At 36.4% G+C, this 26,914-nt stretch overlaps 1 protein-coding gene and 1 long non-coding RNA gene across 3 annotated transcripts; one reads left to right on the forward strand and one right to left on the reverse strand.

The window, feature by feature from the left end:
• Positions 1-390: 390 nt before the first annotated feature.
• Positions 391-5,226, reverse strand: IRX9-L (Nucleotide-diphospho-sugar transferases superfamily protein). 2 transcript variants are annotated; one of them, XM_012985809.2, is made up of 4 exons: positions 3,825-5,226; positions 1,355-1,604; positions 1,032-1,250; positions 391-794 (listed from the first exon to the last, which is right to left on the reverse strand). In XM_012985809.2, the coding sequence occupies exons 1-3, from the start codon at positions 4,667-4,669 to the stop codon at positions 1,080-1,082; spliced, it is 1,266 nt and encodes a 421-aa protein (XP_012841263.2). In that variant the 5' UTR covers positions 4,670-5,226; the 3' UTR covers positions 391-794; positions 1,032-1,079. The 2 variants fall into 2 exon arrangements, with proteins under 2 accessions (XP_012841263.2, XP_012841264.2); XM_012985810.2 differs by having other exon boundaries at positions 391-791; positions 3,825-4,953.
• A 16,629-nt stretch (positions 5,227-21,855) lies between these two features.
• On the forward strand, positions 21,856-24,070 carry LOC148771723 (uncharacterized). The gene is made up of 3 exons (XR_016030518.1): positions 21,856-22,164; positions 22,243-22,275; positions 23,836-24,070. It is a non-coding gene; the product is annotated as an uncharacterized LOC148771723 (long non-coding RNA).
• Positions 24,071-26,914: the final 2,844 nt, after the last annotated feature.

Consider the following 26,914-nt stretch of genomic DNA (forward strand, 5'->3'; position numbering starts at 1 on the left):
ATGCTCTCAAACATTATGCTGATTCATGCCGCATAATGGTTATTATACCCCCCATGATTGGGCAAGGGCAGACTCAACCCCACCCTCGATTGAAAAATTATCCCTGTACCACTCAATTTTCTTTTTTTTTTTTCTTATTTTGTGGTTTGTCAAAAAAAACAGTCCGTAAATTTTTTCAGCCGAATCTCCATGCTAACAACTTGAAACAATGAGAGAACAAGGCTACTGTTAATACAATTAGAGAAAGGCTAGCAAGCATCAAGCAGAAACAATAAAAGATTTTATTCGTTTTACTATTTCAAAGAATAAAAGAAGCTAGTTTCTGTAAAATTTCTGATCTGCTATTATAATAAAATATGAATAATAATAATAAAGGGGGCTACAACAATATGAACAGGCAACTTTGGTTACCTCATTATATTTGAGGATATTCCTATAGTAGAGTATGCTGCAGTTGTAAACAAGTGAAATTCATACATACCCACAAAAGTAAATCCCCAATTTTATAGGGATGGATGAAAAATCCTCTCTCAACAGTTGAAGGGGTACTGGTAACTCTAAACCTGACCTCTTACCCACAAAATATTTAAACTATACCACAAAAACTCAACTTCGATTCTGCAAAATAAAATAAAAATCTAAAAAAGAAAAATTCAAATAGTAACTGCTTCTGCTGATGATTGCTCCCTCCCTCTCTTTCCGATGCTGCCCTACAAGCTCTCTACATAAAACTGGCAACATGCTCGAATCTTTTGGTCTCAACTCAATAATCGTCTCTTCCAAAGAATGCACTTCTGCCCATTTTTATCATTAGATTAATTTTCAATTGGCAGGATAAAATCTCAGAACGAACAAGTGTTACATCTCCTTATCTAAGAATTATACACGAATATGTATTACAAGGTTTTATCGTACTTATCAGTGATTGCTTAAGACATCTACCTTAAGCTCTTTCACGCTGAGTTCAAACCACTCCAAAATAAAAGTATAAAACCAAAAACAAAAAAAACTAAAAAAAAAAAAAAACATACCTCACGGATCCAACATGATATTAAGCAATCTGATAAGATCAAAATACATCACTTTGCAGGGATAACTACATCGAGATTCTTTTGAAGCAACCAGCCTGTGGGATATATAAGTTCAGAAGCTTCTAGATGGAGGTGCCAGTTCATTATCCTATAACAACTTTGAGGAATGCCTTCCATTTGACTCTCATCTTCCACAATCTGCTCTATGAAAGTTGTCTCCTGAAAAACGAATAATGTCCAGATTGGATTAAATAATAGTTTAAGCTCAATAAAAACATATCTACAAATTTATTGCAGTAAATATGCACGACATAAGTGCATACCTGGAATCCTTCCTTCACTGTGTCCAATTGACGAATTGGTTCTGAAGTTGGGCGGTGCCATCTCTTGGGGTCCCACAGTATGGTGCTATTAAAGGCAAAGCCAGACATATCAACGTGGAATCGACGAAGTCTTTTACTCTTCTCATTTGTGTGCCATCCTACTACTCTGCTTCCATTGCATACAGGGCCTTCCAATGTCGCTTTATTTTTGCTTTGAGCAAGCATCGCGACAGGCCAAGTGCCAAAACGACTGAATACAACAACGACAATAACAAAATCAGAAGTCATAAAGTCCAGGCAGTCTCAAGCTAGAAAAGATATTGAGAGAGCTATTTCTTAATGTAACGAGATTGAGTAATCGGTCAAGAGTCCACCAAGAGATTGATATAGTGCAATCTTAAATTCATATGTCACTCTGATCATAAAAAAAACATATAATTCATCGCAATCAAGGGGAAGGACTCAATCCTGCTATGTTCTTATATAAACAAATAATCCCGCTAGAGAAGTCGTTCAGAAGTTCTGATTTCCTAAATCATATGTTATAGGTTGATGCTAAAAATATATATATAAATTGACTGAAAGACGGGTATTCATAAACTAAAATATCCCAATAATGTTTGCATCGCATGTCCACAATGGAGATGGCATCTACAAAAGTAGCCAAACACACAAGACTGAGAGTGTGTTTAAGCCATGAGACATCATAGCAGAGCATAATATTGTAACTTAGTTGGATCATCCATCAATTATGTTTATAAGCAAGTGGGAGAAGTATATGAGAACAAAATTACATCCTATAAATTTGCAGAAAGGCATATAATCTTGTTTTCATGTAAATACAGAAAGACGATGAAATAGATAACTAGGTGGGAACTAGTGATTTAGAAGAATAAATATCTTACAAGGAGCTAAGATCAGTATATAGTACTAGTGGAAAAATTTTGACCTCAAGTAATGAGCACTCTCTATCTAGTAAACTACAAGTCTACAAGTAATGCAAAGAAGACAGGTAAATTGCACTAATATTTTTTAAAGCTATAAAGTATATTTTCCGAGTTTCTAAAAGTGCGACAATCTAGTCCAGGTTTAAATCTGTTGTAAGCACTCTCGATATTGCAAACTTTCTAGAAAAGATGCATCTCAAGGTGTCTTGTACCATTGGAAATGTATATTCACAAATACCGAGTATGGTTAGTTGTGCAATCTGCATGAATTTTTTTGGAAGAGTACTCTTGCATTAGAAATATGCTTTAATGTCTCTCTACATAAAAAGATAACTGGGGACTTGAGTAACAAACATAACAAGATTGAGCTCTGTCTTTCCCCAATAAACACCACCAAAAAACTTAACGGTTTAGGGCTTACAAACTCTTTTACTAAATCTTTAGAGATCAAGAAATGACCCGGAAGATTGAACTATATGTTAAACAGCTTTAAGTTCATTAAAAAGAATAGACAAAGAACAACTTTAGAAAGGATAGCTGGATGGAAAATCATATCAGCCTTTTTAGCAATTTCATGACATTTAATTGTGAAAAAGTATTCTAACAAATAAAACTTTTGCCACATTCCAAAATCCCGAGATTCATAAAAAAAAATGAAAAGAAAAATGAGATTTGAATGCGAATGTCTAGTTATTTGTTCTAAAATCAGATTTAGTCAGGTTCTTTTTCGCAAAATTGTTGAATACATTCTCCAATGTTAAAACAGCAACTCCAGCACAAAGGCACAATCAAAAGGAATACGGAAACAAAGTGAACATGGGACAGAGTAGTCATTCAGTTCCATTCCAATCAGTTTTGCAAGGATGGTCTATGCTTCAGCAAATCCAAAAATAACATACTGGAATTACAGGACAGTAACTCATACCGTCTTGTATTAGGTCAAATCTCCAAAACTAACATCTGTCGAGACTTGACTCTTTGGAACAGCAACGCAGGGATTTAGAAACCAACAGATTGACATAAGGATTAGTTCTCTACATAGACCTACTCTCTCCCTCGAAGCACACAGAAGCAATGATAACAATAGTAATTCACCTCAAACTTTATATACAGTTCCCATAAGTAAAGCAAATATTGACATGAAAGATCAACTGTAAGTAGAAGGTCAAGTTTTAACTGGAGAATTCACGTGGCAAAGAACAGTTACTACATCACCTCAGTGCATAATAAAGGCTTAGAAGGTCAAATAAAGATAAAGATAGCCCATCCTGTTAAACATCCACATAATTATCTGAAACAAAAATCTCCAAAAGCTAAACACTTGCACTCACCCTCCTCGATTTATGTTATGTGTCTAAAATACAGCCCAGTGACATGAAAATATTACATGATATTACTTTGAATCACATAAATGCAATAAAACAAACATTTTCACGCAACACTACTATATAAAGTCATTTTAAGCAAGCAAATTGAAATAGTAGATGATACTCCATGAAACAACTGATTCATGAAAAACCAACCTGATTTCTCTTAAACTCTCGAATAGCTCCAGCGAGTAGATATTATCATCATCTGCAAAATACACAATGCCATCAAGTTTATGCCTCTCAATATGCTCGATTGCAGTATTCCTCTGGTGCACTCCCCTGTCTTTTGCACTTGTGGAATTTTTCTTACACACAAGATGTCTGTACATAATACCCATATTCCTCAAGATATCTGCAGTCTCCATTGTTGCGGTGTTCGTCTCCACCACAATCCACAATAGTGGCGGTCTGACCAGTCTCAAAACCTGCCCTAACCTATTCAAATAGTACGCCTGCATAGCCCTGTTGTAAGTTGGTGTCACCAAAATCAATTGCTTAAGAGGCGGCACAAAATCCAAATTCAACTTAATTTCATTTCTGCCACTGCTCTCAACAACACCCAGTTCAACAGAATCCACCACAATATTATTATTATTATTAGTATTATCCTTGGGTATCTCTACAAAACCTAAATCCCCATCACTCTTCTCAGCATTCACCACCCCTGACTTCCTTTCGAACGAGAAATCTCTGTTTCTCAAATCTTCGCGCTTCAATTCGTTAATGTCATTATTAAATGGCGCCATGCCAAGCAAAAACCCAAGGAAAAAGAACAGAAAGCATCGGAGAAGCGACTTTTTCCAGGAAAACTGATTGCTTTTTCGAGAGTAATGCTTCTGGAGGAAAATTCCAGTTATAAATCTGTGGATTGGGGAGAAAGTTGTTCTGCCATGGGAAAGCAGCTTCTGCGATGGCGATTGCGCTGCAAATGGATTGTTGGATCCGTTCTGGTACGATCGATCGTTGAAGGGCGACAGAGTTCTCCGAATCGAAGCCATTTATACAGTAGAAATTGCATCCAAACAAAAGGTCAAAATTAAAAAAAAAAAAAAAAACAGGAATTTGTGGTGGGGTGAGAAAAGGGATGGGTATCAAATCCAAGTTGAGGACGGAAAACAAATTTGCAATTGAAATAGAAACCCTAAAGATGGATATGGAAAGGAGAATAAGAGGAAAAATTACCCAATTTGTTGAATTTGGGTTTTGGGGAGAGAAATTGATTTTCAGGGGGAAGGGGGAAATAACAAATAAATTCCGGGTGGAGAAGATGGGGAGTGCCAACACTGGTTCCAGAAATGCACCTGGGGAGGTTAAGCATAGCTAAACTTCGCTGTCAACCGCCCAGTTACTCACTGCCACGTGTGATGTCCCGACCAATTAACCTAATCCAAAGGGGTCATATATGCCAATGCCTTTTCTTTTTCAACTTATTTCTCTAAATTTCCTATATTCCTAACAATACACTCTAAATTTCATAGTGGGACGGAATTAGAGCAACTTCAATGCTAAATACCAAAATTGAATTATCAAATATTTATTTGATATTTGAGATACTATTTTAGTATTGATTAAAATTCATCTACTTCAACCATGGTTATCAAATTAGTTATCATTGGATGTTTATGGGTGATTTTATTTGTAGGGATTATTTCACAAAACCCCCTCATCACAAGAGTCCAATTACAATGAACCCAAATTTATTTCTTATTTTTAAGATAAATCCAAAACACCTTTTATTAATAAAAATTAATTAATTATCACAATTAAACCCCTTACCTTATTTATAATGTATTAGGGTTGAATATAAATAAATGTAATATTTGTTCCATTAATATCACGTTTTCAATCTCACTCACAAATCTCGCCCATAAATCTCGCCCTTAACATAACGTTTTTTTCTCTCCCGATTTTCTTTTCCTTTTCTTTTCTTTTCTATTCACCGTTGCAGATCTCCTTCCGTACACCTCTTCTTCTCTCCCCACCGGCGCTGCCCCAACTCCCATCCGGCGAAGCCCCAGCGCTGCCCAGCCGCCCCGCGCCGCCCCACCCCCCGCCCCAGCGCTGCCCAGCACCGCCCCACCCCCCGCCCCAGCGCCGCCCAGCACCGCCCCACCCCCTGCCCCAGCGCCCCCCAGCACCCCCCCACCCCCCGCCCTAGCGCCGCCCACCCCCGCCCAACCACTCGCCCGACGCCGCCACAGTCCCCGCTCCGCGCCGCCTCAACCCCCGCCCGGTGCCGCTCCAACGCCCACCCCTATTTCCTCTCTCTTCACCGTCGCCGAACGATATCTATGGTCGGTAGAAAAAGGTAATTATTTTTTTTCGCTTCACTCATCTTTCAGTGGTTTTAGGGTTTGTAGGGAAGGTTCCTATTTGATAACGATATTTGTGAAAAAGACTATTAATTCTTATAAATTAATTTTTTTTTCTTGATCAGATTGATACAGTGACCCTCGTCGGCCTTGTTGGTGGTGGTGTACTGATCTTGCACTTTTTCCTGGATATAGTAGTGACTTACATTTTAAATAGCGGATTTTTGAATAGTGAATTTATGTTTTTTTTAGTTGTGTTAGTAGAGTGGATTGATGTATGTTTTTAGTGGATTTCAATAACTTTGTTGTTGATTATGTTATTATTAAAGTGGATTACGTTAACTTTTTGTAATTGGTCTTGCACTTTTTTCTTGGGCATAGTAGTGGCGTTTCTAATAGTGGTTTACGTTTCAAATAACGGGAAGAAGATGATTACACGGACTATGCTCTAGGGTTGATTGGAGAGAAGATGGTGTCTTTTATAGTGGGTTTATAGCTTCTTTTTTCGCATAATTTTAATGTTTTCTTGTTAGAATTCATAGTGGTTTTCGATGTTTATATAATTATTTATACATAGTGGTTTTCATGTTTATATAGTTGTTTTATGCATAGTGGTTTTCATGTTTATATAGATGTTTTCATAGAGTGGTTTTCAAAGTTATAGCGGATTTCGAAGTTTATAGTGGATTCCACTTTGATAAATTTGCTGGATGTTTTTTTAAATATTAAAATAATAAAAACTCATCGAATTAAAAAATAATAATAAAAAAATAATTAAACAAAATATTTTTTATTCAAGAAAAATGGGAAAAAAAATAAAAAAAAATCATTTAAAAAAAAAAACCGGAATTAAGGAAAAAAACTATTAAAACTGAAAATAAAAATAAAACTATTTAAAAAAAATCAAACTGGAAAACATGAAATATAAATAAGAAAAAATAATATATTAAAAAAACCAAAATAAAAAAAATATAAAATAAAAGAAAACCATTAAAAAGAAAAGAAAAGAAAAGAAAAAAATAGAATTTGAAATGCCGTAATATGGGAGATATTAAGGGAATTGGCATATTTTAAAAAAATAATTAATTTTCCTTAATAATAAATGGGGGTATTTTGGATAATTCATGTCCATTGGATTTATAACAAATATCAATTAATAAAAATGGATTTATCATTAAGTCAAAATTGAATGAGGGGTGTTTGTCATATAGCCCCTTATTTGTAATTATCACATGTCACTTATGATTGGATGTCTAAATGGTTACACTTTTGATAACTCACCAACAAGTATTTTTGCATCCAAAAAGTTGAATTATCAAAATAGAACATTAATTTGATAACCCCATTGGGACTTAAAAATTTCTATTTTTGTGTGTCTAAATAGTGGCTCGTGGTTTGAATCTCATGTTTGATAACTCCATTGGAGTTGCTCTTAATATCATATTTTTTCTCAATTCAATACCATCAAATTTAATACTATGTTTTACATAATTTTTTTACATTTTTTTCTTAGATTGATGCCACAAATAATTTTTTTATTAACAAAGTACTAAAATACCCCTCGTCAAACAAAATACAATTTATACAAGTAATTTTTTTTTTACTCATTTCAATACCAAAGATAAAAAACTTTCTTCTTCTCCCCCAAACTCAAACTCATTAAACCCTCTCTTCTTCATCTTCTTAATAACCCTCCAAAAAATCTCAAATTCAAAAAAATCAAAATCTCACAAAACATATAAAATGGAGTCACAAGACAACAAAATGGTAGTTTACACTTTACATGATAGGAGAACCCATTAAAGTATGTATTAATGTAATTTTTTATGTTTAAAAGTCTATTTGAAGTTTTTTTTTAAACCCCGTCGACAGTTTTCGACACATACATGTCGATTATTGTCAATTTTCGACACCACCATGTCGAAAAATATTAAAAGAAAGAAAAACAAATTTTGACAAGTATGTGTCGAAAAATCACTGCCTTAAAAAAAAAAGCAACAATGATTTTTCGACACATACATGTCGAAATTTGGGGGGGGGGGGGGGTTTCTTTTTTTGTTTTCGACAAGTTGGTATCGAAAATTGACAAAAAAATCAACCTGTATATATCTAAAAATGTAGGCGGGTTAAAAAAAACTTCGAAATTAACTATGAAGCTCAAAAAAGACACGGATACATATCTTAATGGGTTCTCCTTGGTCGCAAACTACCATTTTGTTGTCATTTAACTCAATTTTGTAAGTTGTGTGGGGTTTTGATTTCTTTAGTTTTGAGATTTTTTATGAGGGTTTGTTGAGGGGTTTGTGAAGAAGGAGAGGGGTTTTATGTGTTTAGTATTGAAGAAAGAAAAATGAAATTTTAATGTTTATGTGACAATGATTTTTATTAAGGCTATTTATGCCATTACCTATTTATTTTATAATTTTTATTTTGTTGGTATTGAAGTGAGAAATATTTGATATTAGTTTTAGTCATCCTTTTTGATCCGGCTGGATTCGTGGTGGGTTGATTTAGAGAGTTGTATAGGCCTGAACTTGGACCGGAGCCCACAATAGACCTACAAGAAAGAAAAGAACCGGAGTTAGCACTCCGACGGCCAAGTCAGTAACTTCCTGAAGAAGATATTTAGGCTTTTTTATGTAATTGATGTGCAAGATTTCGTGTGTCGATACATGTATTTACTGCCCCTATTTATACTAAAGAAAGGGACGGACGTCAAATATTCTTCAATTTAATTTACCTGTCCAATCGCGATAATTAGGCATCCGGACCCCAAATTACCTTCAATGTAGTTTAATCCGTCATTTCACTGGCGGCTGCAGGTGCAAAAAGTAGGGGCTGAAACGACATTCCTCTGCGCCTTGTCAGTGGATTGGACGTGCATTAAATACCCCCATGTGCAGCTAGAATTATCTCCGGCAGGCCTGGCGAGGAGCTTGGCGGGAGGGTGAGTCAGCGAGAGGCTTCTCGCTCTCGCGGGTTACTCGCGACCCGCTGCTTGGTCCCTCCCGTCTAACGAGCACCAGTTTAATGGGCCTTCTTCTCTTAGTGGGCTTAATGGTGCCCTTTTGACCTTGCTTGGGCCTTTGGTCTTACTGGATCTGTCAAACGGTAACGGACTAGAGCCACCTTGATGAGCCTCTGCTCCTTATTGGGCCGTCTGGATGGCACTGGCCGGATCACTTTTCATAAATGCAAAGAAGTTTAATCTATTTTTTGAAGTTTTTTTTTTCAAATAATAATATTAACGATTCCAAAATTTATTACGATTTTGATTACGAATTAAAATTATGATTCTTTTTACCAAAAATTGAAATTTTGGGAAGGAGTTTTTGTACATGTACCCTAAATTATTTAAAAAAAAAAAGGATTTTTCAATACAACCTCTCAATACTTTTACACGATCATGTACCCAAATTATTGATTTTATTCTTAGAGTTAAAAATTTAAACATAAGACGATGCATTTAACAAATAAATTCATATAATATTTTAATGCAGATTCTCCTAAAATAATAAAATATTATTTTATTAAATACACTATCCAGCTGCAGGGGGAGGTTCGACTCCTAGGTCTCACTAATTTTGCAATTTAATCCTTTATATTTGGATCAGTTCTCAAACTTTTTATTCCCAAACGCTTGAGGCATATCCCAATATTTATACTAGTAATTGTACTCGTGTGTTGCACGGGGTTACATATTCCAATGAAATCATACAATAATAAACACACTCATTAGATTGGAGGAATAAATTATAAATTATTACGCTTTGAATGCATATTTGCTGATTCTAACACTTAAAGATCTCACTTTAACTACTAAAAAAATACATGTATTTATCAGTGCCTAAGATATACTGCAAGTTAACAATTCAAGATAGCATTAGATATGAGTTCAAATAATACAAAGAAATGTTATTGAAAGGAAAAATATGAAACAAAATCGTGGAAAACAATAAGGTTTGATATTGTGTAGCAATTCAAACTGAAAGACAATACATTTATTTTAATGATATTGCATCTTCAATTTCTGCAAAAAAATAAGAACATGTTATGCATAGTTGAATATAAGCCTTGCATAAGTAATGTGAAAAATTGTGAATAAACAATTACTTTAAATTTTGAAATACTTCTTTATAAACAAAGTTTGTTGTGTTTTTTGAAGTATTTCCTTCTTTGTCAACTATAAGTATCTTCAAACATTTTAGACTCGTAACCCTCGAAATAGCTACGTAGAGAAAACAGACTTTTCAAGATATAAACAAACATTTTGGAGAGATTGACCTTGCCTTTTATCTATTGTCATAGCGAACGTAAGAACAATGGGAAATTGCCTCTTCTGAAAGTGAAACGAAATTATATTGTCTGATGGTGTTAATGACAATTTTGGAATGAAGACCTTATGTCCGACATTAGAGCCTGATATTATTTTTGCTTCCAAAACGCGATTTGCCAACCTGAGTAATGGTCAATTATGTACCATTACACAATCTATTGCACTATTCTATATTTCTCAACAACATAACAGGAACATCTCTCTTCAGCTTTAATCCATGGTTTTGTCGACCTAAAGATGTAACATGAAAGAATTTATGGTCCCGAATTCGTATTATACAGAGATGTTATCTAAGATGTTATGACACTTGAGACAACATGCAGCGGAAATATAAAGATTAAAAACCAATGCTCAGAATTGAAAAATTTTCACAAGTAAATACTTGTGAACTTGCCCTTTACAGGACGGAAAAATATATTAAAATTAGTATTCTAAGAATACAAACAGAAGAGGTGCGAAAACTTCTTCCTTATGAATGAATCTTTTTCAAGATCACTCTTACAATCAAATCTAGATACTAAAAGAAAAATATTAAAAATTCTAGATTTCAAAGAATGTACTCATAAGGAGTACGTACAACAGATCCTAGAAAACACACTAAAATTCTCGAGATTAAAACTTCAGCTCTATATTGTTTCCTCGAAATCTGTGTAGTTCTTGAGTCTTGAGTTTGGTATTTATAGACTTGCCAAGCTTCCACTCCTCAGCCCATGATTTGCAAGAAAACCAACCACAAGAGCACTCAAGATAATGGGTTAGTGGGTTAGTTAGGAAGTTAAAATAAAACCCACAATTAAACCCACTAATCACAACTTAACCCACTAAGTCATAACACTTAGCCCACTAAGTAATAACTAAAATTTAGTTTGAAAGTAAGAGAGTTAAAAAACACTTTTGTAAAATATAACAACGTGTTTCAAACTCCCCCTTTTTAACTTTCTGATCAAAACTAAATTTTAGCTAGAACTCCCCCTGAGATATTGCTAGAACTCCCCCTGAATTTGAAAATATCAAAAATAATATAGAAAGATAAATTCAACACAAATTCAGTAAGATAGTCCAACAAAAAAACTTAAACAAGAATTAATCAAAGTGCAATCCTAATTAAAGGTTCAGGGGAACAACAGAACAGAATCAAAATATTGTTCATGAAAACATTTAAAGTAGAATCTCCAAAGTCTCTTCAGTGTCAGCTGCTGCTCCTCCATCACCAGCACTGGATCCACTGCTCTCCTCTGCTTCTTGATCTTCACCCTCATTCTTTGCTCCCCCTTCATTGACTCCTCCTTGCCCTCTGCCTCTGGCATCCAAAGGGTGAGAAGTTCCAGCTTCAGCCTCATGACCTTTTTCTCCCCCTTTTTGATCAGAAAGAGCCTTTTGGAGCATGTCCACCATGGTCTGGTGATAGGTAATCTGAGCTAGAGAGTGAGTAAGCTGCTGTAACAGAAAATCTCTAGGAACAGACACAAGAAGGTTAGAAGTGTTGTCAACATTGGGAGCAACACCTTCAGTACCCAGATTATTTTGACCTGATTCACTTGAGAGAAAATTATCTCCATTCCAGGGAAGGTCTTGGACATGAGGAGCTCTTAGAAAGTTTTGAGATACAGTGATCATGCCTTGTGGAGTGTGAAGATACTCAGAGTCATCTTGGCCCAAGTTTTGAGAGAGTAAAATGGAATAGATGAGAGAAGGATAAGGAAGATGAGTAGAGGGTGAGATTTTCTGGGCAAGATGACCTATAGTATTGAAGAAGAGTTTGCCAAAATCAACTGGTAATCCCATCCCCAATTTGTACATTAGTACTGCATGAGGTTTAGTTACCACAGAGACATTTTTGGATGGAATCCAATTAGTCAATGTGAGTCTAAACAGGACAGAGTAAAAAGCAGTGAGTTGGGAAACCTTAAATTTTCTGGGGTGTGCAGGCCAATTTCTTAAACGGTTTCCAGAGATAACTTTACAAACCTCATTAAAATCACCATAATTATCCTCATCTATCACAGTAGGAGTTTGTAAATGAGAGTTGATAATTTTGGGAGAGAAAGAGAAGATTGAATTTCTAACAAAAACTTTGCCAAAGTTTGGAGAGTTTTTCTTTAAAAAAGAGGTTTGCAAGTTGGCATAAAACTCCTTCACAACAGTGGGATCATAGGAGCAGGCAATTTCAATTAGGCTAAGAATATTTCTTTGATGAAGAAAAGCTGTGATTCTATGCCTATCAAACTCTTCCTTAGAAATTTTCTTTTCCTCAATGAATTGACGATTCATGACTTGAGGACTCAAAATGGAATCAGATTCAAAATAAAAATTAGGACTGAAGGCATTGTTTACCTCAAAAAGGGTTGACAAGTTCTTCCCATCCAAGTCTGGTTCTTCTTCTTCTGAGGTGTCTTCATCTTCTGAATCTTCCAGTTCATCTGGAATGTATGCTGGTTCAGGTGATGCAGAAGGTGGGACAACATCTTCTTCTTGCTGAGAAGAGTCTTCAGAAGATTCACTGTCTGAATCTGAAGATGGCAAATTTTTGCGAAATGCAGCTAGAGGAACCTCCCAGCTGTCATCACTCTTCTCTGGTTCTTCAGCTTGAGGAGGAGATGTATCTGCTTGAACTGCTGCTTCTGCCAGATTTTCCAGAGGGTCTGCATGAGGGACTGATGGAGTTTCTTCAGTAGTAGTGAACTCCTGAGCATCAACAATGGGAATGTCAACATGCTCTGCAGAAGACATCCCAGAGAAATCAGGCATTTCTTCATCCTGATAAGGAGCAGCACCCTCAGCAGCATTCTGAGGAACATTTGCTGAAAGAGTGGGTGCAGCAGCATCTTCTGGAACAGGTGCAGCAACACCTTCAGAAACAGGTGCAGCAACACCTTCTGGAACAGGATGTTGAGAGGCTGCTGTTGCCATGCTGGGCTGAGATGTCTCCCCCTGAGTTGATGCTAGGGGAGGTGAAATGTTGGATGATGACTCGGAGGAGCTGGAGGATAGAGCTTGAGCCTCTGGTGCTGCAAAAGTAGGATCCCCTGCTTCATCATCAGTTTCTTCATCTACCAAATGGAGGCCTCGTCGTGGATTTGGCCGAACTGGAGTGCGGCCACCTCTGCCTCCTCTTCTTCCACCTCTGCCTCCTCTTCTGGGAGAGTTTTCTCCCCTCCGGCGTTGTGGTCCAGCTGTATTCAGATCTGGGAAGGGGTTCATGCGCTTGGACCGGCGAGTTGGAAATCTTCCGGCAGTGGAAGAGGGACCCACGAAATCGAAGTTGTCTGGGTCAATCGGATTCAGCTCGTCTCCCGGTTCAATGTAGCTGATAGGAAGAGCATCAAGGTTGACCGGATGAACAATGATGGCCAGATTTGGGTCTGCCGGTTCAGGTGCTGCAGCATCGTTGTGGACATCATCTTCGGCTGGAAGGGGATTTCTAGGTGGAGATGCCATGATACAGTAGATAAAAATTTCTTCTTTGTGCTTTTGATTTGAAGGTGTGAATTTTTGAAAGATTAAGCACGAAATTTATAAGCCCTAATTTTTGCTGAGAAAAATCGAAGTGGAGAAGATGAAGAAGTGGGGTGCGTTTTTCTTGGAGAAAGTGTGATTAAGGAGAATAACACTTCCTTTGGCAGTTTAAAGCAAAACGTGACACATGGCACAATAAGGAGTGGACTTAGTGGAAAATAAAAGACTAACCCATGAACCCCATGACCCATATAAATAGTGATAATTCAATATAAATAATAAAAATAATATTTATCACTCACGAAATATTCACAAAAATAGAAAAACCGATTTATTAATGATTAATAGTATGAGAAAAATTGGCTAACTGGCATAGATTGTATTGTGTATATATATATATATATATATATATATATATATATATATATATATATATATATATATATATATATATTTTTTTAAATATATATATATAAACTCTTATTTTCAAGTCAAACAATTCACATGGAACATGATCAAGTGTTCAGTTTGAAGGTTCCTCAGGTACTAAGATATGACTATCAAAATAGAGGAGTTTGACTTATGTGAGTGTAATTATTCCCTAAATGTTTACATGAAGCATGATCACGTTTCAAGGTGAAAGACTTCCAGTTACTTATTTAGAAAAATAATTCATCACAGTGAAGTCATTATTTAAAGAAGCTAAGCTTCAATAAATTATGTTGCAGCTTAAGATATTTGATGAGGTGCTGCAACATTGTTCAGGACATGTTTATTGAGTACACATCCCGAGAGATTTTCTGAGTTTAGAAAACCTCTCATAATCTAATGCCTTTGTAAAGATATCAGCCAGCTGATCTTCTGTAGGAATGTACTTTAAGCACACTATATTTTTCTCAACTATATCACAAATAAAATGATGTTTAATATCTATGTGTTTAGTTCGTGAGTGTTGAACAGGATTTTTTGAAATGTCAATAGCACTTGAATTATCACAATATATGGTCAGGGTATCACTGGTCAACACGTAATCTCCCAACATTTGTTTCATCCAAATTAGTTGACCACAACACCCTCCAGCAGCTACATATTCTGATTCAGCTGTTGATAGAGATACACAATTTTGCTTTCTACTAAACCAAGAAACCAGATTATTCCCCACAAAGAAACATGCACCTGAAGTGCTTTTTCTGTCACTAATATCCCCAGCCCAATCAGAATCACTAAAACCTATCAAGTTTGTGTTTGTGTCTTTGAAAAACTGAATCCCTAAATCTACTGTACCTGCAACATACCTAATAATCCTCTTCACAACTTTAAGATGAGTGACTTTGGGATTAGCTTGATACCTGGCACACACACAAACACTAAACATAATGTCAGGCCTGCTTGCTGTTAGATACATAAGGCTTCCAATCATGCTTCTGTATAGAGTGCTGTCAACATCTTCTGCAACATCATCCTTGGACAGCTTTTGACTGGAACCCATTGGAGTTTTCATGTGCTTGGCTGACTCCAACTCAAATCTTTTGACCAGATTGAGAGCATACTTCTTTTGATTTACAAACATTCCTTCACCTGTTTGTTTGATTTGGAGTCCTAAGAAGTAATTCAACTCCCCTACCATGCTCATTTCAAAAGTGTGAGACATAGAATCTACAAAAGACTGTAAAAGATTAGCACAAGTAGATCCAAAAACAATATCATCAACATATATCTGAACAATAATGATATGATTATTTGTTCTTCTAATAAATAGAGTTCTATCTGCCTCTCCTCTATTGAATTGTATGTCAAGTAAGAAGTCAGTGAGTCTTTGATACCAAGCTCTAGGAGCTTGTTTAAGACCATACAGTGCCTTCTTAAGCTTGAAAACATGATTAGGCTTGGCAGAATCTTCAAAACCCTTGGGTTGTTCTACATATGCTTCCTCGTTCAGAACCCCATTCAGAAATGCACTTTTGATACCCATCTGATACAGTTTGATTTTAAGAAAGCAGGCTATAGCAAGAAGTAATCTAATAGATTCAATTCTAGCTACTGGAGCAAAAGTCTCATCAAAGTCTATACCCTCAATTTGGGTATATCCTTGTGCTACTAACCTAGCCTTATTTCTAACCACTGTACCTTTTTCATCAGTTTTGTTTTTGAAGATCCACTTAGTTCCTATCACATTTACATGATTTGGTCTGGGAACTAAGTACCAAACATCATTTCTGATGAACTGATTCAACTCTTCATGCATTGCGTTTACCCAGAATTCATCCTTCAGAGCTTCTGCAATATTTCTTGCTTCTACTGAGGACACAAAACAAGTGGTTCCAGTTAGTGCACATTCAGAAGATAAATTTGCAAATCTTACCATATCTCTGTAGTTTACTCTCTCTTTTCTTCTGGTCCTCATTCCATCAAAGATATCTCCCACTACTTGAGTAGATGGGTGATTTTTCTGAATTCTACTTGAGGGTTCCTTTCTGCAGACATCAAGGGTTGGCTGCAATTCAGTTTCTGGATGGTGTACTGAGTCCGATGTGGTAACACTTGGCTCAGCACCTTCTTCTCTCGGACCTGGACTGTCTGTATCTGGATCATCTGTGGTAGAAATGACTTCTTCGGTTGTTTCTCTTTCAGCAATTAAATCATCAACTTCATCTTCAGCTGTTTTACTGCGAAGATCAGCAAAATCATCAAATACCACATTTACAGATTCAATAATGGTTCGAGTTCTTAGATTATATACTCTATAAGCATGACTGTTGTTAGAGTATCCCATAAACAAACTCAAATCACTTTTTGAATCAAATTTAGCTAGATGATCTCTATCATTTAGAACATAGCAGACACATCCAAACACATGCATGTATTCTAGATTAGGTTTCTTACCATAAAGAATTTCATATGAAGTCATCATAGATCCTAATCTTAGATACACACGATTTGAGATGTGACAAGCTGTGTTGACAGCCTCAGCCCAAAACCTCTTAGACATATTTTTTGCACTCATCATCACCCTAGCCATTTCTTGGATGGTTCGGTTTTTTCTTTCAGCAATGCCATTTTGCTGAGGAGGTTTTGGAGCAGAAAATTCATGCTTTATACCCTTTTTATTACAAAATGCAAGAAATAAAGCATTCTCAAATTCTTTTCCATGATCAGATCTAATTCTATGAACAGAAGCTTGAAATTGAGTTTTCATAAACCTGTACAGATTTCTGAACACTTCAAAAGTGTCTGATTTTTCTCTTAAAAAATACACCCAAGTATACCTTGAAAAATCATCAACACATACAAAGACATATTTTTTACCACCTAGACTTTCTACCTCTATAGGACCCATAAGGTCCATATGTACAAGTTCAAAACACATAGTGGTACCAACGTGTTGCAGCACTTTGTGTGGTACTCTGGTTTGCTTTCCCTTCTGGCACATTCCACATATAGGAATATCCTTGATCTTGAGGTCTGGTACTCCTCTTATGGCATTGTATTTGTTGAGCAGCTTCAGATTTTTGAAGTTTGTGTGTCCTAGCTTCTGGTGCCATAGCTCTACTTCACTTACTCTTGAGCTCTTGCAAGATATGGTGTCACCAGTTTGATAGCAATTATCCATTGATCTGGAACCTGTCAATACACAATGATTTTGGTTATCAAACACTGAACAACAGTATTTATCAAACTCTACACGTAGATCATCATCACACAATTGACTGATACTGATGAGGTTTGACCCCAATCCTTCAACATGTAAGACATTTGAAAGTTTTGGGAGTCCCTCAATACTGAGTGTTCCACGTCCAACCACTTTGCCTTTAGCTCCTCCTCCATAGGTTACACGTCCTCCATTAAGTGTGTGGTAGTTTGATAGAAATTCCTTTGTTCTAGTCATGTGCCTAGAGCATCCACTATCAAAGTACCATGAACCTGAAATGTTAGCATTTAAAGAGGTGTATACTGCTTTGCACAAAAGTTTACCTTTGGGAGTCCATATTTTACACTCCCTTTTGGTACATTCTACCTTTTTCTTTGAAGTGTTCCCTGGAGTGATGTGCCTTATTTTGTACAACATCTTGTCACTGCTGAGTTTTTCACAAAATGGACGAATATGTCCTGGTGAGAAACAGTAATGACAAATGTATCCCCTTGTTCTGGATTCTGAAGTGGTGACAGTGAGATTCTTGGATTCCTTGTCATTTGAACCCTTCTCTTTGACAAAGACAATCTCTTTCTTCTTTACTGGCTTGTGTTTCTTCACTTGTTTCTTGAACCCTAGACCTTCCTTTTTGTTGTACTTTTCCAGTGACACAATCTCTTCGAGTTTAGTTGTGCCGATATTCATCCTCTTGATTGCTAGAGTTGCTTCTTTGAGTTCATCTTTCACCTTTGCCAGTTCAAGATCCTTTTTGGTGATACCAACCTCCAAATGTGTGATTGTTTCTTTAAGGGAAGAATTTTCCCTGTTGGCTGCATCTAGAGCTTGAGTCGTCTTCTCCAGGTTTCTGATCAGCTTCTTACATATTTCTTCATCATCACTGACTGCTTCATTACTGGATTCTGCTGTATTCACAGAAATAGAGTTTAAACATGTATAATGATCAGTACTTAACTCACAAACTGAAAGTGTTTCAGAAAGTGTTGCAGCATCCAGAGAGACTCCTTGGGATTCTGTTTCAGAGAAACTTCCAGTAAGATATCTGACAGAAAGAGCTTGTTTAGAGGATTGTTGTTCCTCTGTCTGTTCAGGTTGTTCTTCCTCCTCATCACTGACAGCACAAATCAAACTCATTCCTCTTCTTCTCAAGGTGTTTGCACATTCATTAGCATAATGTCCAAACCCTGAACAAGCCCTGCATTTAATATGATCCAAGTTAGGTGGTTCAGAATTTGAACGAATAAATGAAGAATTTTTTAAAGTGTTTTGAGAAGATGTTTGAGGAAATGTTTTATGTGGAATAGATCTGTTCCGGGGCTGAGTTTGTCTGTTTTGTGGAGAGCCTTCTGGAAATAACTGTCTGGGCTTGATTCCACTTCGTCTGTACGCCCTATTGAATATCTGAATTTGAAATGCTTGAGACATTCTTCTGCATCATCATCATATTCCAGAGCAACATCTTCCTTTTCTAATTCTGCCTGGAGTGCATTTGAGATAGCCTTTCCTTTCTCCTTTCTTTGATCTTCGAAGTTCATCTCTCTGGACTTGAGACTACCAATTAATTCGTCCAGCCGTAGAGATGATGTATCTTTAGCCTCCTCAATAGCAGTAACCGTCATGCTGAACCTTTCTGGAAGAGTTCTCAATACCTTATTCACCAGTGTCTCGTTGCTCAAAGGACCACCTAAGGATTGAAATTCATTAGCCAAATCAATCAATTTCTCATTGTACTGAGAAATTGTTTCAGTTTCCTCCATTCTCAGTCTCTCAAATTTGGAAGAGAGTAGTCTGAGCTTGGTTCTTCTGACACTATCTGATCCCTCACAATGTAGCTGAAGAACTTCCCAAGCATCCTTCGCAGAAGTGCATACAGAGATTAATTTAAACATTGTTAAATCTACTGAATTGAAAATTGCATTTAACGCCTTTGAATTTTGGTTAGCATTTGCAAGATCATCTGGTGTCCACCGTAATTCTGGAGTTGGAAAAACATCTCCGTCCACATCTGTGATAGTTGGTGGCTTCCATCCAGTGAGAATAGATCTCCATGCTCTCTCATCAATGGCTTTGATGTATGCCCTCATCTTGACTTTCCAGTAGGTGTAGTTCGTGCCATCAAGTACAGGAGGTCGCATAGAAGCAGTCATCTGAGTATCCATTACGAATTATTTTCTGTAAAGAATATAAGAACAAACACTTAGTATACGTCAAGTGTTGGCTCTGATACCAATTGAAAGAATTTATGGTCCCGAATTCGTATTATACAGAGATGTTATCTAAGATGTTATGACACTTGAGACAACATGCAGCGGAAATATAAAGATTAAAAACCAATGCTCAGAATTGAAAAATGTTCACAAGTAAATACTTGTGAACTTGCCATTTACAGGACGGAAAAATATATTAAAATTAGTATTCTAAGAATACACACAGAAGAGGTGCGAAAACTTCTTCCTTATGAATGAATCTTTTTCAAGATCACTCTTACAATCAAATCTAGATACTAAAAGAAAAATATTAAAAATTCTAGATTTCAAAGAATGTACTCATAAGGAGTACGTACAACAGATCCTAGAAAACACACTAAAATTCTCGAGATTAAAACTTCAGCTCTATATTGTTTCCTCGAAATCTGTGTAGTTCTTGAGTCTTGAGTTTGGTATTTATAGACTTGCCAAGCTTCCACTCCTCAGCCCATGATCTGCAAGAAAACCAACCACAAGAGCACTCAAGATAATGGGTTAGTGGGTTAGTTAGGAAGTTAAAATAAAACCCACAATTAAACCCACTAATCACAACTTAACCCACTAAGTCATAACACTTAGCCCACTAAGTAATAACTAAAATTTAGTTTGAAAGTAAGAGAGTTAAAAAACACTTTTGTAAAATATAACAACGTGTTTCAAAAAGTATTCAAAAACTCTGGAGTATGAATGCCATGATGTGAGTCGACATTCTCATTCTCCATGCATGGACTATTGAAACTCAGATAGACTCTTTCATCTTTCGGAACCTAACGGACTACATGTCCTTATAGTTAAGAGTCTCCTTTAAGTTTGGATTTATGAGCAAATTTGATCCGTGATAGTGAGATATTTCTTTTTACATGTGATATAATTTAATATATATTATATTGACATGTTTAATATGGAAATAAGTAAGACGTAAACACGAAACGTACGTTTGACCAAAAAAAGATATCTTCCTTTAAAACTCTTTATTTTGCAAATTTGCAAATTAACGATAATCGATTTTGTGGGTCGTGGTTGACCAAGAACCCATCCAAATTATCAGTATATGAGTTTTCACAAAGCACAATTGATTATGTTGCCATTGCCCATTTAAAAATAAAGAACAAAATAAAAACATTCAACATATAGTTAAAAGACGAATGAGGAAAATTGATTAGAAAATTTTCTTTTAGGTAAAACTTTAGTAATTAAAATGAATTAGAAACCACAATCATTCTTACTTCAAGTCTTGAAGAACTACATCCAGTAGTTTACTAGTCCTTCTTTTCATGGTTATCTCCTTTGTTGGATTTGTTACGATCACATGCCCAATTACATCTAAGAAATAGTCAATTGAGTAAATAAATAAATAAGAGGTTGAAAATAAATATTTTACCGATTAACCAATCTTCATTGTTGTTGTTCGGAATATATTTAAACTCCATATAGTCAAAGTTGACGGTAGGAATTTCTTCAGCACCAAATGATGTGATGGTGGTTGTTCCAATGCTCGTAATATACTGATGGTAGTGATTCGAGCGTTCCCACTATTTGGACCAACCATGAAATTGCATAACATGTATGTTTTTCCTTCCTTCCTTCAATTTAGCTTTGAACTTATTCATATGTTGTTTTTTGATTCTTGTAACACCCCACATTTTCGAAACCCTAATCCCTAACAAAAATTCCATAACCCGAAAATTCTCACATAGAAACCGTTAGGAATTTTACTAACTTCAAATCTATAAGTGCCTTATTTGCTTAGATTAATAATCATTATACGCCGATTAGATAATTATGTGCCGTATGTGCTAGGAATTTATTGAATAATTATATGCCAACTTTATTTCGATAATTATGTGCTTATGGATTAATTATTGATAATTATGTGTTAGATTAATTTATGTGACTTATGTGTATAATGAATTTATTTATGTGATTTCATGATTTAATCTTAATTACATGCGTAATACATGCATATACACATACATATACGCATACATATATGCATATGCTATAACCTACTCTAGACTATAGGTAATATAGGTACATGTACATGTGTATATGTGTGTGTTAGGTTTTATGTACGAGAGAGATTAATAATTTTATTAATTAAGAAATAAAAAATTAGAAAAGAGATGCATGGTTGTCCACATGTCAAAATGTGATGATTGACACTAATCCAACACTCAATGTGGATTAGTAATGTGAAGAGACACTCTTCCTTCTTCTTTTCTTTACACCTACACTCCCACTTGTCCTCTCTTCACCATCACCACCGAAGCACCACCTCCTCCATCGGCCACCACCTCAAATTTCTTCAAGAAAAAAATATAGAAATCAAAATGCAAATCCCCTATATAAGCTTCACCCTTGAATATGCCAAGAACACCATAAAAAACACTTGCCCTCTTACGGGAGATCTAAACTCCTCCCAACTTGATATCAAAACTCTTACGTTCTCCATTCAACTAGCTTGGTTCAATCTTGGAGCCACTTCTTGAAGGAGGTAACATTGTATCTTCGTTTTCTTCATTTCTCTTCATCCTCCTTTTCTTCCTCTAAAAAACCCCCTTTTCTTTTGAAGGTTTTTCTTTCTTCGGCCAACACTCTTTGATAGGTAAGAAATCTCGAATTTCTTGCTTCAATTAAAGGGTATCATAGTATGGAAAATGATTTTCAAAACTACTTAAAAGATTTCCTCACTTTTCGAAAATTAGGGCTTTTTGTGTAAAATTCGAAATCTTGTGCTAATCTTGGTATTTGTGTTCTTACATGTCTAATCCATGTTATAATCTGTGAATCTAAGCATTTTATGTTTAAAGATTTAATATTTCGAATTTTTGGGAATTTTGGTAAAAGAAAACGAGTTTTCAAGATTTTTAGGGTTGCATGTGTAGATCTATGAATCTTTAGGACTAATCTGCAATTTCTTGAAGTTTCAGCATGAAAAATGTTTTGACCTTTAAAATCTCAGTAGGAGTAAGTTAAATTTTGTTATTTTCTATTTGGCCATATTTTGGGATTAATAATTGTTGGAAAAATCACTTTTTGGCTTCAACACTACTTGCCGAGCATTTTAATTTTTATAAATCCGATTTTTGAAGAAACTGCAAAATTCTTTTTTCATCTGTTCATTTAGTAAGTTAGGTAGCCTATAATTAAATTTGATAATTCTTAGATGTCAGTTGCTATTATTTCGAAATATTGGTTGTGCATGTGTCATAAATGGAACTTTTGTGTTTTAATCATTATGCCTTGTGTATTAATTGTGAGAATGTGAATTGATGGTTAAAAATATGCAACTAAACTATATTAAGGGGCTGTAAGAATTTTAATTCATTTAATGAATAAAAGTGGGAGAAATCCCATTAATGAAAAGATAAAAATGTTGGTGCTTTAAGGGCATGGAGTGATAATTGAATGCTAATTAAAGTGTGTTTTGGGGGCTGCATGTCATATATATGTGTGTGCCGTGTGTGTGTGCTGTTGTGTGTGTGTGTGTAATTTATTATATATAAATATATAACATGATGCTATAATCATTTGGTGAATTATATATGTGCTATACTTAAGTGGTTATGTATATATATGTGTATGATATGTGTGCGATTGCCGTGTGTATGTGTGTATTATGTGGATAGTTGAATTTTTTTTGTATGTTGGTTGATTGATATTTGTAATGTCGTAAAGTGGTCATTTTTGTATTAGAGTCCCATTCGTCTCATGGTCTTGCATAAAAAGAGATTTCATTTTTACGAAAGGAAAGGTTAATGGAATGCTTGGGTTGGATAAGTCGGGATACTGGGGTCCGGTATTCCAACCATAGTTAGTATAGATAAATGGGTGGTTTGATTGCACCAAAAGAACGGGCTCAGAATAATATGCTTATCATCAAAGTAAAGTAGTTAATTTTTCACGGATCCGAACAACAGAAAATGTTTTCATTCATGCATTTGCACGAAAAGGGTAATTTGGCAATTTCCCGTATTTGAGTCGATTTACGTGCTTACATGAAATTAAGTATTTGTGTGTGTGTTCGTTTGCCGACGAATGGCAAGATGTGATGCTTATGTGTATATATTAATATAAGTACGTAGAACCATATTTTAAAATCTCGTTATCCATTCGCATTTCTTACTCGGCTTAATAGCTCATACATATACTTCTTTGATTGCAGGTAGTAGTAGAAATCCCTCGCCGGAATGGACCGAGTAGTGGATCGGAGTCTTGGCCGGAGCTTTTGGATGGTCGTACGAAGGGTCTATAAATTATGCTAATTTTATTTTGGTGATGTAAACTAGAACCAATTCTCGTATTTTCGTTTCTCTAAACTCTAGTATTTCCTCGTTAGGGGAATTAAACTCTTATTTAGTATGGGCCTTATTTTGATATTAATATAGTTGGTCCGCCTATTCTAATAATTGCATTTCTTACCCGAAAATCCTTACTCACCAAATGCTTTTTTATCTCTGATTTCTTCTCGAACGAAAAATTAAACCTATAGTTAGATAAACGTAGCACTCGAATAATAAATCTCCCTTTCCAAAGTTATTTTGAAACGAAAAATCTAAACGACCAAAATCACCCATTAAGTTTTCGAAATTCTCAAGGTTTTCCAAAAGATTTCCAATGACCCAAAAAGAGATTTTTAGAAATTACATTTTGGTCCTACTCGAAAGTTCTAAAATTACAAAGAGATCCCTTTTGCTTCCGCTATCTAAATAAAGTTTTCCGATAAACCGGTTCGATTTATCGCCCGACCCGAGGGGGGTGCTACAAGAGTGGTATCAGAGCATTATTTATAGAAAACTCGTACGAACCGAAAGTTGGGCTGAAGACTAACAAGACACGATGACTCGTCCATTCGGTAACGTTATGTGTATTTTATGTTTTATTTATTTATGTGCTTTAATTATAAATTGCATAATAGGTTATAGAAATTATGGCAAGAGGACTAACCCGGAGTTCTCAAGGCACTCCCACTAATGAACCAATCGACCTTAACCAAACCATTCATAACCTCTCGAACCTTATTCGAGAACAAGCCCAAACCCACCAAAGACAAATTGACCAACTTCTCCGACGAAACCATCCTCCTCCGCCTCCTCCTCAAGCAGCACCTCACACCATTTACGAACGATTCCTAAAAATGAACCCCTCCGAATTTCATGGTGGAACCGATCCGACAATAGCCGAAGAATGGGTCAAATCCCTAGAAGTGATCTACGACTACATGCAAATGACCGATCGTGATCGTGTGCATTGCGCTCTATTCCTACTTCGAAACGAAGATCGTCACTGGTGGGAAGGAGTTAAAGAAGGAGTCGACCTCGACACTATACAATGGACCAACTTCAAACTACAAATTTTCGAAAAATATTTCTCCAAAGATGTACGTGCCCACAAACTGAAGGAATTTCTAGAACTTCGTCAAGGTGAATTGCCAATGCTCGAATACATCCGTCACTTCGAACGTGGATGTCTCTACGCCCCATTCGTCGCTCGAGACCCGGAGAGAAAAAGAATCACTTCATCCGTGGCCTACAACCTGAAATCCGACGAGATATCCGTATGTTCGACGCCTCGACTTTCAGACAACTGATGGACAAAGCCCTGATGGCAGCCCAAGGCGAAAAGGAGATCCAACAGAATCGTCGATCCCAAGGCACGAGTCAACGCCCAAGGAAGAAGGCTAACTTCGGCAACCACAAATTCAAGGGTAACCGAAGCCAACCATCGAATCAATCTGGACTCCCACAGCCTCCCAAACCAACTTGCTCACAATGCGGGAAATCACACTTTGGAGCTTGTGTACAAGGGACGAACACGTACTTCAGATGTAGAAAGACCGGACACATTGCAAGGGATTGTCCGAAAGCTCATAATCGTGCTCAAGGCCGTGTGTTCGCTATGACAAAGGAGCAGATTGAGCAAGATCCCTCAATGATAACAGGTACTATATACATTTTCGACGAACCCGTCTATGCCTTAATTGATTCCGGTTCTACTCACTCTCTCATATCAGATAATATGATTAGAAACCTTAATATCAGACCTAGTCACTTGAATCACGACTATAGTATACTCATTCCCTCTGGCGAAGAAATGATCTGAAACCTAGTGATAATCAACTGATCAATCCGAGTTCATTCACAACCTATGAATTTCGACCTTATCGTCCTATCGATCTGCAATTTTAATATCATTCTAGGAATGGATTGGTTAACCGAATATAAAGCCCAAATTGACTGTGCCCCGAAAACAGTTATCTTTCCTCTTCCAAACGGCCAAACCCTAGAATTCCAAAGCCAAACCAAAACTTTGATTCCAATTATCTCAGCCATAAAAGCCGCCAAACTCATTCATAAAGGACATTTCGGTTATCTAGTAGATGTCGTGAATCCTGAACCCGACGCCAAACCTCAACTATCCGATGTCCGAACAGTGCAAGAATTTCCAGACGTATTTCCCGACCAAATTCCCGGACTTCCACCCGACCGAGAAATTGAATTCGAAATCGATCTAATTCCCGGAGCCGCACCAATTTCCAAAGCCCCATATCGCATGGCCCCACTTGAATTGAAAGAGTTTAAAGATCAGATCCAAGAGCTGCTCGACAAAGGTTACGTTCGACCTATTCACTCACCATGGGGAGCCCCAATGTTGTTTGTCAAGAAGAAAGACGGATCCCTTCGTCTTTGTATCGATTACCGAGAGCTCAATAAAATCACTATCAAGAATAAGTACCATCTTCCTCGAATTGACAATATGTTCGACCAACTCCAAGGTTCTTCTGTCTTTTCCAAGATTGATCTTCGATCCGGATATCACCAACTCAAGATCAAAGAGTCTGACATTCCAAAAATAGCCTTCCGAACGAGATACGGCCACTACGAATTCATTGTCATGCCTTTCGGTCTAACTAATGCCCCCGCCGCATTTATGGACCTCATGAACCGAGTCTTTCACCCGTATTTAGACCAATTCGTAATTGTCTTCATCGATGATATTCTCATTTACTCCAAGAGCGAAGAAGATCATTACTCTCACCCCCGCACCGTTCTCCAAACTCTTCGATCTCATCGGATGTACGGCAAATTCAGGAAATGTGAGTTCTGGCTATCAAGTGTCTCTTTTCTTGGTCACATCGTCTCAGCAAGTGGTATCTCCGTCGACCCCAGCAAGATAGAAGCAGTTTTCACCTGGTCAATACCGAAGAATGCAAAGGAGATAAGGAGTTTCCTCGGTCTAGCCGG

The sequence above is a fragment of the Erythranthe guttata genome, chromosome 3 (genome assembly GCF_056151865.1).
Source record: "Erythranthe guttata isolate IM_541 chromosome 3, IM_541, whole genome shotgun sequence".
Classification (NCBI taxonomy): domain Eukaryota; kingdom Viridiplantae; phylum Streptophyta; class Magnoliopsida; order Lamiales; family Phrymaceae; genus Erythranthe; species Erythranthe guttata.